This window comes from Penaeus chinensis, chromosome 36 (assembly GCF_019202785.1).
Source record: "Penaeus chinensis breed Huanghai No. 1 chromosome 36, ASM1920278v2, whole genome shotgun sequence".
Classification (NCBI taxonomy): domain Eukaryota; kingdom Metazoa; phylum Arthropoda; class Malacostraca; order Decapoda; family Penaeidae; genus Penaeus; species Penaeus chinensis.
Window position 1 is genome coordinate 25614754 of NC_061854.1, and position 16423 is coordinate 25631176.

A 16423-nucleotide genomic window follows, 5' to 3' on the forward strand; every position below is an offset into this window, starting at 1 on the left:
CTGAAATATATGGGGAAGAGAATTGGCTTACCCCTCAGGGTCCCCATAAGCAGTAAGGGTTAGGTGATTAACTAAGGCAATACCGTGCCCACTGCTCCTGGAAGCTATTCATCCTTTCAGCATGGCTCTTACACCTTAGGAAGTGGATAGAAGAAAAAAGAAAAGGGAAGAAAAGACCATGCAAAATTAGTTGAGCCAAAGGCTGAGGCGATCACTTTCTTTGGGTCCTATGCCCTCCACGATAACAACAGGCATGAATGCAAGCGCACGCACGCATGCATAATATTTGTAGTTTCCTACTTTCTAGTGTATACAACCTTTAATAAAATACAAAAGGATATTGATACTGATGTTATATATATTTAATTTATAAACAGCATTTTATACCAATCTTTTGAAAACATATTTAATATTTTAAAATATCACATACTCCAGGATGAAAGATTAACATAAATGCAATGTATAAGTAGATGTTGATCATGGAAGGGCATTTCACACTGACAATGAACAGTGTACAGTGCATTACTTATAGGAAGTGTCACAACAGTAGCCACAAAAGGACATCCATTTATACATAATTATTTGGGTATTATCACTTTTTAGTAATTGTCCAATTCCTATTAAAAAGAAAAGGTATGATTACCTCAAAACTAATGATAAATATATAAAATCTATAAGAGGATTTCAAATGAAACATCATAAAAAATTATTTAAAATATACAAATACATACTTAAAAATCAATAAAAACATACTACATCAATACACACATAAAATATGAATATAGCTATTTATCAAATATAAACAGCTATTCCACAACTATCTGATATTGATATCCAAAATCACCAGACAAATGAATTGCTAAGATATGCAGGGGAGGAACTGCCACTGGATATACTGAATGTTATGCTGCCTAATATTTTCCTCTTAATTAGAGCAATATCTGTTTTTAAAAATGATGATGATTTAAGTGGTTGAATTTTACTGGGGGTGATTTTTTCCTAGTTTGTATTTGTGTATGGCTCATGGAGAGTGGATTAATGGATAAATAAAATCTTAATTGCATACTTTTTGTATTGAGGTAAACACTGCAATACGGTAATTTTTTCTTAGGTAAACTAAAATGTTAAGATTAAGTTAAATATATTATACAGATATCTCTATATCTATGGATCATAGCCTCTTTTTTCATTAAGTTAAATAAATTAAAAACAAATTTATACTTGAAAAGCAATAAAGCATCTGACTGGTTCCATACTTTGGTCTGAATTATTAAAAGTCAGAAAATGTCATACACCACGACAACACTCTAAACCTCTTTCTCTAGACCATATATGGCCTCTACAGCTAGGAGAAACAGACTTGGGATTTTGCCTCTCATCCCTTTAACTCTCACATCAGCCTCTAAAAGTGCATTTCAATCTTAATTGCTATCACTAGATGTGTCAAAATCAAGTTCTGCCATTAATTGCATAGATAAATAATGAATGCAGATGGTGTCAGTGTTTCTGTGTTCAGAATATGATGTGGCGGATGCCACAATCTCCTCACTTGGCACCGGCACAGCCTTGCCTGCCATAGTTGCCTCTGCATGGCCAGCCAGCAGGCAAGCAGGTTACAGCTGAGTGCTGAGGTTGCTGGTGGGATGCTGCCAGTGAGGTCAGTGTGTGTGCTGATTTGCCATGACACAGGAGAGTGGGATGCAGCCGTTCAGCCTATCAGCGTACTCAGCTGCAGACAACACATTTCCCATATTGTATTTATACCACATGCTCGCTGTAAAATAGACAAGACTACTCTGCACCTCTTGAGTTTGATTCTCCTATCCACTCAAGGCCTAGGCTCTTCTTTACTCCACCCTAGGCCTCTCTACAATGATGAGGTCAATGATCTCTCTCCTCGGGTGAACGATAATCCAGTCCAAGATGCTTGAAGATAGACTCCTCTGTGGGTGTGTGAAGCAACTGCCCTTTTGTCAGTTTCTCTCCTTTCTAGAAAAATAAGATAGAAAGGTGAAGAATTACACCAGATCTCTCTTTGTCAAAGTCAAATGTTGTTGATGGTGCCATAGTATGGATAACTATGTTCATAATAATGCAGTTTGATGGCTGTATAGAAATTATCTCAAAATCCATCTGCAATTAAAACAAACAACATCAAACAAACACTGCAAAACTAATATAATCTAATGATTATTAAGAAATATACATCTTGGAAAAAGTATACATTTGTGAATCTAAATGTTTTAAATATTGGCATTAGTATGATGGATCCTTGAAATTTGGATACTTTAATAGAACAAACCTGTCTTATGATCCCAGTCCGAAGTCCATGCTCTGACAGACTCATTCCCATTTTGATAGCCAGCAGCCTCATAGATCTATAACAAAAATAAAATATCTCATCTTAAAGTATATTAAGTACCTTTGATATTTGGAGACTTAAAGAATTAAACATGAAAACACTTCCTCAAACACATATGCCTTAATTTACCAACCCATACATATACCCACAGATATTTAGAGGTATCACAAACCATACAAGAAACAAATTAAGATCAAATCCTTTTAATATCAAAAGAAACTAAAATTCATATACTGTCTTGATAGTTTATGGCAGCTGTTACCACAAATCTCAGGAGTCAAACAACCCCCTCCTACACTTTCGTTATGGTAAATGGATGTAATTTTTAGGCATGGCACACCTCAGAGTTACATCATCAAAAGCCCTAATGGTTCCTTTATGTAAACTGGAAATTGGAATCTTTGAAAAGCACATAATCTGTAGTTTTACTGCAAGTACTATTAGAATTGTATTAGAATTAGAATATCTCAAGTAACTTATAAGTCTCAGTAATTTTGGACATGCCTCCAAATTTTTAGACATCTACTGAATATGTCACTTAATTACACTTAAGAAGTTGTATAAAGAAGAGAAAATATTCCCAGAACAGTACTCCTGTAATTAATCAAATCCAGGCCAAATAAAACAATGAAAAAAAAAAAAAAAATCCTTTTTAACCCATTTGCAGTAGGGTTATGTACAGCCCATTGTGTGTGTGTGTGTGTGTGTGTGTGTGTGTGTGTGTGTGTGTGTGTGTGTGTGTGTGTGTGTGTGTTTGTGTGTGTGTGTGTGTGTGTGTGTGTGTGTGTGTGTGTGTGTGTGTGTGTGTGTGTGTGTGTGTGTGTGTGTGTGTGTGTGTGTGTGTGTGTGTGTGTGTGTGTGAATTTTGCTTCATACAGATGGCTTCACATGTGCTCAGCTACCAAATAGTCAATTAGCGGTCCGAAGAGCCTGTGCCTGATTTCCCCATTTCCTTCACACACACAGACACAAATATCTATCTATCTATCTATATAAATATGTATAAAAGACAGAGAAAGAGGGAGGGAGGGAGAGAGAGAGAGAGAGAGAGAGAGAGAGAGAGAGAGAGAGAGAGAGAGAGAGAGAGAGAGAGAGAGAGAGAGAGAGAGAGAGAGAGGGAGAGGGAGGGAGAGGGAGGGAGAGGGAGGGAGAGGGAGGGAGAGGGAGGGAGAGGGACGGAGAGGGACGGAGAGGGACGGAGAGGGACGGAGAGGGACGGAGAGGGAGGGAGAGGGAGGGAGAGGGGGAGAGGGGGAGAGGGGGGGAGAGAGAGAGAGAGAGAGGGGGGGGGGGAGAGGGAGAGAGGGAGAGAGGGAGAGAGGGAGAGAGGGAGAGAGGGAGGGAGGGAGGGAGGGAGAGAGGGAGGGAGGGAGGGAGGGAGAAACAGAGACAGAGGGAGAGAGGGAGAGAGAGAGAGAAACAGAGACAGAGGGAGAGAGAGAAACAGAGAGAGAGAGAGAGAGAGAGAGAGAGAGAGAGAGAGAGAGAGAGAGAGAGAGAGAGAGAGAGAGAGAGAGAGAGAGAGAGAGAGAGAGAGAGAGAGAGAGAATGAGAACGAGAGAGAGAGAGAGAACGAGAGAGAGAGAGAGAGAGAGAGAGAGAGAGAGAGAGAGAGAGAGAGAGAGAGAGAGAGAGAGAGAGAGAGAGAGTGAGAGAGAGAGAGAGAATCTTTGCTAAAAATATTCAATATTCAATATAGAAAAGGTTAGCTGTAATTACCTATTAAAATGAGCAGAGCCAGTAAAATACATTGAAGCTGGAGCAAATTCACTGTATGGGACCACAATCACATCCAATCGTCTGTGCTATTATGAAAGAAAAGTAATAATCTGTATAAATAGGATAATCTGTAGACACCTTCCTGAATAATCATGATATCTATTATTCTTAAACAATTTTAACAAAATGAAAATTAATACTGAAAACAAAGAAAAACAGACTATTTCACTTTGCACAATTCAAGATACTATTTAAATTTTCTTCATAAAAATAGTGAAGACCAAAATACAGTGAGTGAATAAATTATATATCACCTAGTTCAAAAAAATTGTCAGAAAGATTTCATACCTTTCTATCTTCTCCTGGTAATTTGCATACACCAAGATATTTCTTCTGGTTACCATTATCGTCTTGAGTAACAAGGTCATCAGTTAAAAAACCTGGAATCATATGAAAAAAAAAGGATGCAGTGCACAAAAGAAAGAAAGAAAGAAAGAAATATATATTTTCTTTTTCTTTTCTTTTTATGAATATAAAAAAGTATAAACATATGCTGTACCTGTTTCCCTCAACTTATTCAAGAGTGGTTGGAATATAGTTTCATGAGACTGGCCATCAGGGTGAGTCACCAGCACATCAACATCTCCACAAGTTGCTCTGCCACGTCTGTATGAGCCACACACCATCACAATCAGCCCTTTTATAATACTAAGTGCAGCAGACCGGACCTAGAAACCAACATTTACATAACCTTTGGTGAAATAATTAGGTAAATACTCATGTAAAAATTCCTGTTGTTTGCCAGTTAAAAGAAAAGAAAAGAAGAGAAAGAATAGTAAGAAGTAGAAAAAAAGCATACTGCAAATATATACATTTTTATAATACTGTGTGCACTTACGTATTTCTCAATTTCTGCAACTTCTTCACGAGGGATGCGGCTATTTATATCATCATAGTACTTCAGACCAATTTGCTGGTGTCTAGTCAAATTCCCTTTTTCTTGTAGATCTTCCAGTGTTCTGTATCCCTGGAAAATAAATAAATGAACTTGATTGCCTAATCATGCACTGCTTTATTTAGGTCTATGACTGTTTATATATGTGATCATGTTTAATAAGCCATATTCATGATAATGCACACAAACACAAACAAAGTCAAAAGTTTTTGTCTTTTTTTGTACACTCACCTGAATGTACCAGCCATGTGCTGTGGTTGGTCCAGCTCCCCAGACACCCATGAAGAGCTGCAGTGTTTTAGCTTCTTCATCCTCACACACTTCAGCTACTTTCCTTAGTTTCCCACTTTCTACAATCTCTGCAACTTTGTCTGCTAAGCGTCCTCCCACGCCACGGATACTGAGGGCCTCCTGCAGCAAACATCATCCTTTCATCAAATCTTGAAACCTATATATTTACCTAATTCCTTGAATTCCCTGGAAAAGGTTTTTATTTCTGTTACTATCACCATTACCATTAAAATTGTTATCATTATCATTATTATCATTGCACCATTATTAACGATGGTAATAGTAATAGGAATAAAAAACTTTTCTTTCTGAAAATTTAAGGAATGGGGTGGTAAGAATGAGTAGGCCTATTAATAGACTCTGGAGCCATCTATGTGTAAACAAAATAATGAACGAAATATGTATACATGTATCCCTGGAATCAACAGATTAAGAATTTTTTAACTTTAAGACTTATATTTTCACTGAACCAACATTATTACAATTCAATCAAGCAGATAAATGGAAATCTTGGGAAGTGTAAGTATAGGTTTTAAACCTCTCTGGATGTAATAGGCCTTGGGTAGTTACGAATGGCAGAAATAGCTTTCTGATATCCAAGGGCTCTCCATGTGTCTTTTTTGCTTTTGTAAGCTGCAGCTAACTTCTCAAGCTCTACAGTAATGTGGCAATTGAAATCTTTGACCTGACTGCTTGAGGGTCTTGCGCAGGCAAATTTCTCCTGAAATAAGAGCATATTGTATTGATCTTATTATTACTAATAACAAAATCATTTTGAAATATTTACATTTCATCTAGGATATGGCAACATCTAATATCCTTAAACTATATTTGTACCTTTAGTTCTTTGGGAAAGAACTTTCTTTTTTTGAAGCTCCCTTTCCTTGTAATATTTTCTTCTGAGGTATTACCATCTTCTCTACTTGCATTCCTTGTATCTGTATCTTTCTGAAGATGATCTTTAACTGAGGGGCTAATATCTTTGGTTTCACATCTTGTGGAGCTCTCTGGTAACGGCCCTTCTCTCTCACTAGAAAGCAAATTCTCATCCTGTTCTCCGGACTGTATGGTGGTTGTAACAATGGGGTCTTTGCTTCTTTTCTTTCCTGATATGGAATCCCAACAAGCTGCATTTTGTAGCACATTTGTACTCTGACTGTTTACTTTTGGTGGTTCAGATGAAAACGATATATTCTTCTTATCCTTTGAACATTCTGATGACAGTTTGATATCAAAATCTTTGGTCTCAATCTTAGTTTTGGATTTTGAGCAAGCACTTAACCAAGAACATCTTACAAAAATGGCATTTTGATACTGTGATGGATCAATCAACTTTTGGATCTTGTCAGCATCCAAAGACTCCTCAAAGATCACATGAGTAACCCTTTCACAAGCCCACGGCAATGTATCGTAAACATCTCCACCATTGTTCTTCACCAGTTTCTGAAATATATTGAGTCTACCTACACCAAAGTTTGCAGGGTGAATAAAGCATTTTAACCCTGCAAAGAAATCTGCTTTCAGTACTTGATCTTGTTCACTGCCTGCCTTTGCTTTCTTCCTTGACGCAGAGGCTTGATTAATCTTTCGTTTCATTTTTGACTAAAGAAAGTCTGTAATATAATATCACAGTTCAGAGTTGAATGTTGTAAATATCTGGAAATGAGAAAAATTCAAATATTATTTCTGCTACTGAAAATAATGATAATAAATAGACCTGCCCCCCCCCCCCCCCCACACACACACACACTTTTTAGCACTGCATATATGAAGATGTCCTGTCTATTGCTACAATAAAACTGGTCTTCACATTTCTATATATCATCTCTAATGTAAAGCCAGTTCTATCCAATACTTCAAATTTAAAAACATACACATGCATATTTGCTTTGCTCAACGGTAAAAGTTCAGAATCGGACAGCAGTAAGATGGACAAAAATTAATAAACATCAGACTCTTTTTCATATACAATCAAAGCTCAAAAATAAAGGACATAATCACTCATCAAACTTATGTGGATAAGAGATGCTATGGCCTCTTTGCTCCAAGAAAAAGGAAAATGGAGAAGAGAAATTACAATTATAGTGATAATAGTAATAGTAATAACAAATAATAATAATAATGATTATAATGATGATAATAATAACAATGACAATAATAATAATAATAATAATAATAATAATAATAATAATAATAACAATAATAATAAAATAATAACAACAACAACAATAACAATAATAAAATTCATAATACAAACTAATAATGATAATATATAATAATAACCTAGCCTAGAGTAATAGTAATGAAAATTATAATACTGTAGTAATAACAGGCTCATAATAAGACATCATCATAACATAAAAAAGTAATATTATATTCATAATGATAACAACACGAATAATAATATGACCTATAACATTAGTTACTAACAACAATCACTATAACAATAATAATAATAAAAATAATGTCAATCATGCTCATATCAATAACAATGACATTATTACTAATAGAAATAATAAAAACAGTAACAATGAATTAATATGGTTAAAAATAATAACATTAATAACTGGTAAAAATAACAATAAAAAGAACATTAAAATAAAAAATAATGGTAAAGTCAATGATATTAGTAATTACAGCAATAATAATAAAAATAATGATAACAAATAATAATAGGAAGAACAACAATAAAAATAAAAATAAAAATAAAAATAAAGTTAGTAATATCAACAATAACAAGTACTGATAACTAATAATGATAATAAACAATGTGAATAGTACCAGTGATAATAACTACAACTATAATTATAATCATAAAAATAAACAACCACTGGAGCAACAAATACAATTATATACAATTAAAAAATAAAGAAAAATATAAAAATAAAAGAAAATAACAATAACAATAATCATAATATAACATCATTACTAATAAAAAATAACAAATATTAAAACACAATAACTACTACAAAATTAATAATAATAATAATATTAATAATAATATTAAAAATAGTAGTAATAGTAAAACTACTACTACTACTACTACTAATAATAATAATAATAACAATGACAATAATAATAATAATAATAATAATAATACAGACAATAAAATAATAAAACTAATAAATGTAGTAACAGTAATAAAGAAAAAAAGAACAATAACAATGACAATAATAATAATAATAATGATAATAATAATAAAAACAATATCAATGACAATCACAATGATCATAACAATAATGATGATGATGATAATATTCTTATTCTTCTTATTTCTATTATTACTATCATATATGCTGATGTTCCAAAAAATGCCTATTCAATAACTATCACGATTACTACTTCTCTGTCGGGGCACAGTCGAGCAAAGAAAATTGATCTACCCGTAAATTCAGGCAAGCAGCTTGTTGACCTCCCAGACAGTTATTGCCTCATAGGTCTTCCAGAGCTCTCTCTTGCTGGTTGCTGCTAGTGATGATCTTCTCTAATGATTCATGTATTCTTATTATTAACAATTACAAATTATGCAAAAAATCAGTCAGGCCTAATCTGATGAGGCAATTAATAATCAATAGAACTATAAATTTCAGTTTTTTAAATAGTAAATTAAAAATTTCATGTGTAATTCTATTAAGACAATACACAGAATTTGTATAGAAATAGTACAATCAAGTAGGGTCTTCCCCCCAGAATGCCCTGCAAACATACAAGAAATCATATAATCAAAAATTATTTGTCTACGTTCCAGGAGAGGCTATTCTGTCACCGACTAAACTTATATATGACTCAGTAACTTTCAAGGTGCGACATTCTTTCAAATCATATTTTCTAAGCTACAACTTGCTTATAATCTCAGTGGTGCAAGTTCTATGTGGTTGCCATGGTCCCTGTTCTGACACGTCATATCTCCATTATGCATATACTGCAAACAGAATTTAGGCTGGTTCTCATTTGCAGATATTTGGCATACATGTATACAATCTCTTGGGAAAATATGACGAAGTTGATATGCTGTAGATTTCCATTTCCTGTTGCTGGCCTTTGCCAGAAACCGCACGGAGGCCGAGGACTTCATTGACCTTCAGACTAACAGAAGTTTCTAACATTTTTGCATTTGCAATTGTTTTCATGATCCCGAATCAAACGACACATACTTGGCTAAGGTCCTCGTAATCAAACTCACAAAATAAAATATCCATGTTTTATACGGTAATACCGTACGAAGAAATATGGAAATGGTTTAGATAGTTATTTAATTTTGTATTTCTATCCAATAAAGACTGTTTCCCTTTTCCAATAAGGCTGTACCTTCGAAGTGGTGAAGATAAACTCCTGATAAAATGGTAAACGATTTTCACAGTGATAAGTGTAATCTCTCAACACTGACGCACGTTTATGCCTGTCGCCAAGGGACCGCCCGCGGCCCGTCCGCTGCGGTTGGCGGTTGGAATGCCTGCGAATTCGTTTGGTCGCGTGAGAACTGACGAACGGTAATGAAATATGTCAAAAAGTTTAATTGATGTTTCAACTATTGGTGCCGCTTAAAAAGGAAATGGCTACTTTATTATTTTCAGACCGGTACAAACGAAGGTATAAATACATTCAATAGGTAGAAGATTCACTGGCAAGCTGTTAACACCACCAAAACGTGGATAATATCGCCTTGCTACACACACACACATCCACACCCACACATCCACACCCACACCCACACCCACACCCACCCACACCCACACCACACACACACACACACACACACACACACACACACACACACACACACACACACACACACACACACACACACACACACACACACACACACACACACACACACACACACACACACACACACACAGAACATATATGAACAAGGTTCATAAAATGCAACGACTGATTGCCAACATGGAGAGGTCACTCGTGTATGTGGACGAAGACATGGTAAAGGTCATTATAGCCATCATAAGAACTAGTCTCGAGTATGGTGCAGTGCTATGGAGTCTACGCTTAAAAAAAAAAAAAAAAATATATATATATATATAGATAGATATATATAGATAAACTAGAAAGAGTTAAACAGCAGCCACAAGATAGGCACCTACTCTACGAGATATGAGCTACGAAGAAAGACTACATAAAATATGTATTACTACTTTAGAAGAAAGAAGAAAAAGAGGTAACATGATAATGATGTCCAACTATATTACAGGAAGGGTGAAGTTATACAAAGATGACTATAATTTTGAACACAAGAATGACGAGAGGACAAATAAGAAGCGAGAAAGCTAAAGAAGTTCTGTATCCCAAACAGAACTATTGGAACATGGAACAATCTTTTAAATTACGTTGTGTGTGCCAAAAATGTGCATCAATTTAAAAAGTAATATGATAATTCAAATATAGCAGACGGGACCATCTGAGCTTAGCTTTTCTCCCGTATTGGAACAACCAGGTAAGAACAACTAGGTAAGTACACAAAGGCGTGTGTGTGTGTTTTATAGAACCCCAATATTCCAGGTCTGTGGAGCTGACTCGGGCTCCCTTTGCCAACTGGGAAGCCTCCAGAACCTGGGGATGTAATATGATAACCCACATCTTGATTATCCTTGACTTCGACTTTTCTCTCAGGGTGACTCGATCTTTAGGACATTGATCTTGCCATTACCTCTGGTAACCTAGATCATCACCTTGACTTGCCTCTGTATGCCCAGTGCTCTAACTAAATGGAAGGGTTGTTGAAGCCTTCAGGTTAACCCATTGGCGACGGGTATAGAAAATTAAAAAAAAACTCTACGCTCTGGCGAACCACGGCAACGCGCCGACTCTGAGTGCGTGAATTCGGTACATTAAGCCGAATCATTGCCTCGGGGAACTTGAAATTGTGATAAGTAGTTTGGAGATCCAAATTCTCCCTCCGAATTTGTTGCCCAGGTTTATCTTTTTCATTACACCTCTCATTTTAGGCAATGGCCTGAATGGAAGGTCCAGCCTGTGTTCCCATTTCAATCAAGGAAACTTTCTAGAAGGTGCAAGAAGCTTTCCTGCTTTAGCTGCAAGCTTGGAGAGGCCAGCCCGAGACTCAGTTCTTCGGACAGATGCATTCTTATTCGACATCAACGACTCATCAACTTCAGCTGTAGGCTTGAGGGAACTATCCTGAGCACTTTTCTTGCCGATAGGAATTGGTGGAGTTCGGAAACAGATAACTGCTTTGGTCACAATGATTAAGCTGTGCATTATACCCTATTAGTCTAACAGCTGCAAGGAAAATGGCAAGTTATATGCAGCCACTGCTTCGTATATTATATATATATATGTATATATATGTACACACATACCTATTTGTATATATATACATATATATTTATATATGTATATATATATAGTGAGATATAGATATGTATATATACATACATATCTATATCTGTAACTATATCCATATCAGTATTCCTGTCTATATCTACATCTATATCTATATCAATCTACCTATCTAACCATATATAGAAATATATATATATATATATAGAAAGAGAGAGAGAGAGAGAGAGAGAGAGAGAGAGAGAGAGAGAGAGAGAGAGATAGAGAGAAATATATATAGAGAGAAATGTATATATATAGAGAAATATATATATATAAGTATATATAATATATATATATATATATAAGACATAAATAAATCTATATATTTATACACACATATATATGTATATAAATACACACAGACCTATGTGCATATATATAATTATATGTATACACACACATACACACACTTTCACAAGGGGCATGAGCACAGCGCACAGCATAGCCACGCTCTTAAGCACAATCAGCACGGGCCCAGCCGTGGTAGTATTACTTGACCTGGAGAAGGCTTTCGAACTAGCAAGTCCTCTTGCCAATCAGGAAAGCCTGATCCAGAAAGGAATCAGCGGAAAGCTCTTGGCTTGGATAGGTGACTACTTCGGGAACAGGTCTGCCAAAGTCAAATTCCAGAGTCACCTATCACAACACATGCCACTAGAAAATGGAACGCCACAGGGTGGGGTTCTCAGTCCAGCCCTATTCAACACCTTAATGTCCTGCATCCTCAACATAAACCTCCCAGTAGGGGTGCAAGATCATCTCGTACGCAGACGATCTTGCTATCACCTCCACTGGATCACACTGCCTGCCTGAATAAAGCCCAGCGTTGTCTGGACCTCGTGTCTGAGGAGTGTTGTAGGACAGGACTAAAGATATCTGCAGCCAAATCCAAAGCCATGGATCTGAGACAGAGAGTTGAAGGCACAAGTCTGAAAATCCAGGGAGTGGAATTGGGAATGGGTCCAGGCCTTCCTATACCTTGGGGTAAGGATAGACCGGACCCTCTCCTTCCAGAAGGAGGTCCAGTACCTGGTCGACCGCACCAAAGCAAGACTGTCTGTCATGAGAGTAATGACTGGGAGACGCATAGGAGCCAGACATAAAGTACTAAGATCATTCTATGTACATGCTGTCCGGCCTTTTGTGGACTATGCCTCAGTCGCTCTAATTGCCGCCAAGAAAAAGTACACAGACAAATTGGAGAAAATGAAGCTGCCAGGATCATTCTGGGTACACCGAGGTGGACGAAGGTCCTCAACCTCCTGATGGAGGCAAACCATCTCCCCCTGGACTCACGAATCGATCTAATGGCAACACAATTCCTGTCAAAGGTCATCCAGGCTCCCAGGAACACAAGCCTAAGACAAAAAATAGTCAGACGCCTAGAACAAGACAACTCCTGGCTGTCTCACACAGCCAGGGTGTTGATACGCTCTCAGCTCAAAGAACAGCTTCTTGCTAAGGGCATGGACTCACCCCACCCCGACTTTATCGAAGCCCCGCCGCGGGCACAGACCTTGAGTTCAATATAATGAGCCTGTCAATGAAAAAGAGCCATACCCCACGCCTAGTCTAAAGGCAGAAGCCCAGACGGGCATTGCAGCCATCACTCCTCCGGGTAGTAGAACATACTTCACGGATGGATCGGTCGATCCCTTGAGCCACACTGCAGGCGCCGGCTTTGCAGCAAGGGATGCCACGCAATCCATGAGGGTAACAGACAACGCCTCCTCTCTACAGGCAGAGGCAGTTGCAATCATGGGTGCCCTAGCCCACGCGTCCCTAAGGGAAGGACACGTGGTCATACATACAGACTCCAGGGCAGCCATTGACTGTCTTCAGCACAACTCACCCACAGACAACATCTACCTCCTGACCACGATTCTTACCATAGCACAAATAATTCTTGCTCAGGGTAGAAGAATAATCATCACTGGGTCCCTAGCCACATTGTCATCAGAGGGAACGAGCTTGCTGACAGACTAGCCGTCGCTGCCAGGGGTATGCCCCCAAATCCCATGACGATAAAACCAAGCCGAAAATTACTTAAGGAGAAGTGTACTTCGGTCGCCCGTACCTTCCTCCTGCAGCTTCACAGAGAGGAAACGAGATTCTCCCCCTCGACCAGCTGGTACTCAGACGCCACAGGCTATGAACCACTGGCACTTTCTGAAATAATCAACAGAGGTACCGAAGTCATTCTTCACAAAATGGGCCTAGGTAACGTTACCACTGTGCATGGCAGATTATAGAAACAATAGACCGTGAAGTGAGGTGTTGCATGCACTGCGGCGAGCTGAACGCCACATTAGTACATTAGAAAATTGTGAGCATACACAATTCCTGAGACACGGACCGCCTACAACAGCCGCCGTGCTGGTAAAGAGGTTATGCAATATGCTTACACCATGGCGGCAGGAGCGCCTGCTGGCAATCCCACCGCCACGGTAAGCACCGAATGTCAGACAACCAAATGAGACAGCCGTAAAAAGCTGACACAGGCCGGGCCATATATAGAAGGCCCGGGCGAAGCTAGAACTTCGTAAATCTCGATTGATTGATTGATTACACACATATGTGTGTGTGTGTGTGTGTGTGTGTGTGTGTGTGTGTGTGTGTGTGCGCGCGAGTGTGTGTGTGTGTGTTTATATGTATTCGCCTGTACAGTTCACATGGATTTATATCTGACTAGTAACCCTATTGCCAATAAAGTACATCATCGAATCGAAATGATTGTTTGCATGTTGATTTGTAGATGTTCCTCCATTTATATGTATGTATTTATGTGATTTGTAAAGCGGCTAGATATAACCCACTCTTTATATTTTTCCCTTATTTAAAAATTGATTATTTTAATCTTAAACATCTGCTGAAGTAGATTCCTTGGGACAACAAAACAAAACGGATTAAACCCTCAAAGCAAAAATAACGAATAATATATTGCTCTCAGTTTTTCAATGTCTAATTTCAATGGCATCTTGAAAAAAAAAAAAAAAACTGTTTCTTCTCATCTTAGCATAAAGTTGTTATATTCTGTGGGATAAGTCCAATGACAAAAAAAAGAAAAAAGAAAAAAAGAAAAAAGAATCCCCTGTATCCATGTGATGTGTTACGTGGCAACGATGTCGTCCTCATTCCCAAAGCCTATCAAGATTAGCCTTTTCGGCTTAACGCCTTCCAGTTTCAACTACATAACGGCGAGGAAAACAAACGAAGGGAAAGCAAAGAAGAGTATACAGTTGTGCATTATGTATATTACGTCGCTGCTGTAAGACCGATTGAGATAGTTAACCATTGTCGTAATTCAACATTACAATAGGCTGCTGTTATTTCTTATCTTAAAAATTAAAGGTAGATTTCATTTGCGCCATATCAGTCACTGTATATTCATGCTGAGCCATGAGGGCAGGGAGCGACAAGGGCGGAGGGTTATTGGGCACTCATGACCCTGGGGGCTGGGAACGCGCACCTTGTGCCACGAACGCCGGCTGTTCTGTGTGCGGGCACGGGCACTCGTATACCATCTTTCGCTTTCTCTCATTGTTTATGCTGCATTTTCTCTTTGTGAAGGATGACTGGTTCAGGAAATTTGTTTTCTTCTTCTTATATGCATATAAATATTGATATAGAGAACTATTGTATGTATAATTTAAAGATGGATATGCTTGGGACAAACCTTTGCCAACATCAAGCAAGTTACGCTAATAGTTACACCGAATAAAAGGAAATAAGGTGATTCACCATATTCACAATTTAGTCGTTGCCATACGTTCTCATTTGTTAATTATTTTTGCCATCACACACAAACACATGTATATTATTATGAAGATAAGTTTATGTTTTGCCACCTGCCATCTCCCACGGATCATTTGCCCTATCAAAAGTTCCGCCCATGCCCTAGTCCAAGGGTGTAGGTTCACATGTACTGACGGGTGTGCTGTGTGGTACATGTATATATGCATGTACGTATTTGCTTCTCTACCATCACAATCAGTTTGCGACGCTACTCGCCTGAGCATTGTGCGGCTGTATTATCGTTATATCTTACTAATGGCTGTTAGGCATTGTTCATTATTAGATATTAATAAACTGTGCTATCCGAAGTAGCGTAGTCCCTTCCCTTAGCTCCGCCACATCAGTCACATGGGTGATATTGAAAATGAAACTATAATACTCGAGCATGTTACATACGTGACTATTAGCATGACATAAACAAACATTCCACAGTACATAAATTGAGCCATTTTGATGTGGGTTTCTTCTTATGTTACTTTGTACAGAGCGTGCATCATAGCCGTCTTGTTAGGAAAACCCAGTTACAGGGACGAGCTGGGTATCGTTACCAGATAGGTCTCTAGATTTTTTCAGACGTCTAATCTCTGTAACTTGGTAATATGAGTAGTTTTCACCCATCACTGCTTCTCACGCTAACTGCAAGGGACATCAGCTGCTGTCTTATCAACTTCCATTTTTGTACCCATATTAGAGTATAGGTTGGCAAGTACACACACTCATGTATATGTATATACATACATACATATATACATATATATATATATATATATATATATATATATATATATGTGTGTGTGTGTGTGTGAGTGTGTATGTGAGTGCGTGTGTGTATGTATGTGTGTGTGTGTGTGTGCGCACACACATGCATATATATATATATATATATATATATATATATATATGTGTGTGTGTGTGTGTGTGTGTGTGTGTACGTGTATGTA

At 37.6% G+C, this 16423-nt stretch overlaps 1 protein-coding gene across 3 annotated transcripts; it reads right to left on the reverse strand.

Moving 5' to 3' along the window:
* Positions 1–352: 352 nt before the first annotated feature.
* On the reverse strand, positions 353–9808 carry LOC125044992 (DNA polymerase lambda-like). 3 transcript variants are annotated; one of them, XM_047642000.1, is made up of 10 exons: positions 9719–9808; positions 6165–6983; positions 5866–6048; positions 5268–5447; positions 4980–5108; positions 4641–4809; positions 4430–4521; positions 4082–4167; positions 2303–2378; positions 353–1989 (listed from the first exon to the last, which is right to left on the reverse strand). In XM_047642000.1, the coding sequence occupies exons 2-10, from the start codon at positions 6921–6923 to the stop codon at positions 1882–1884; spliced, it is 1782 nt and encodes a 593-aa protein (XP_047497956.1). In that variant the 5' UTR covers positions 6924–6983; positions 9719–9808; the 3' UTR covers positions 353–1881. The 3 variants fall into 3 exon arrangements, 2 of the variants coding, with proteins under 2 accessions (XP_047497956.1, XP_047497955.1); XM_047641999.1 differs by having other exon boundaries at positions 9636–9790; XR_007116520.1 differs by having other exon boundaries at positions 1932–1989; positions 4082–4162; positions 9636–9790.
* Between the last annotated feature and the right edge of the window lie 6615 nt (positions 9809–16423).

Bases quoted from the DNA above. Each gene is read 5' to 3' on its own strand.
- LOC125044992 (XM_047642000.1), bottom strand. From the start codon at position 6,923: ATGAAACGAAAGATTAATCAAGCCTCTGCGTCAAGGAAGAAAGCAAAG. The intron at 4,810-4,979 runs GTAAGTGCACAC...GTTGGTTTCTAG, and splicing joins TTGCAGAAATTGAGAAATAC to GTCCGGTCTGCTGCACTTAG. The intron at 2,379-4,081 runs GTAATTACAGCT...TTTTTGTTATAG, and splicing joins GGCTCTGCTCATTTTAATAG to ATCTATGAGGCTGCTGGCTA.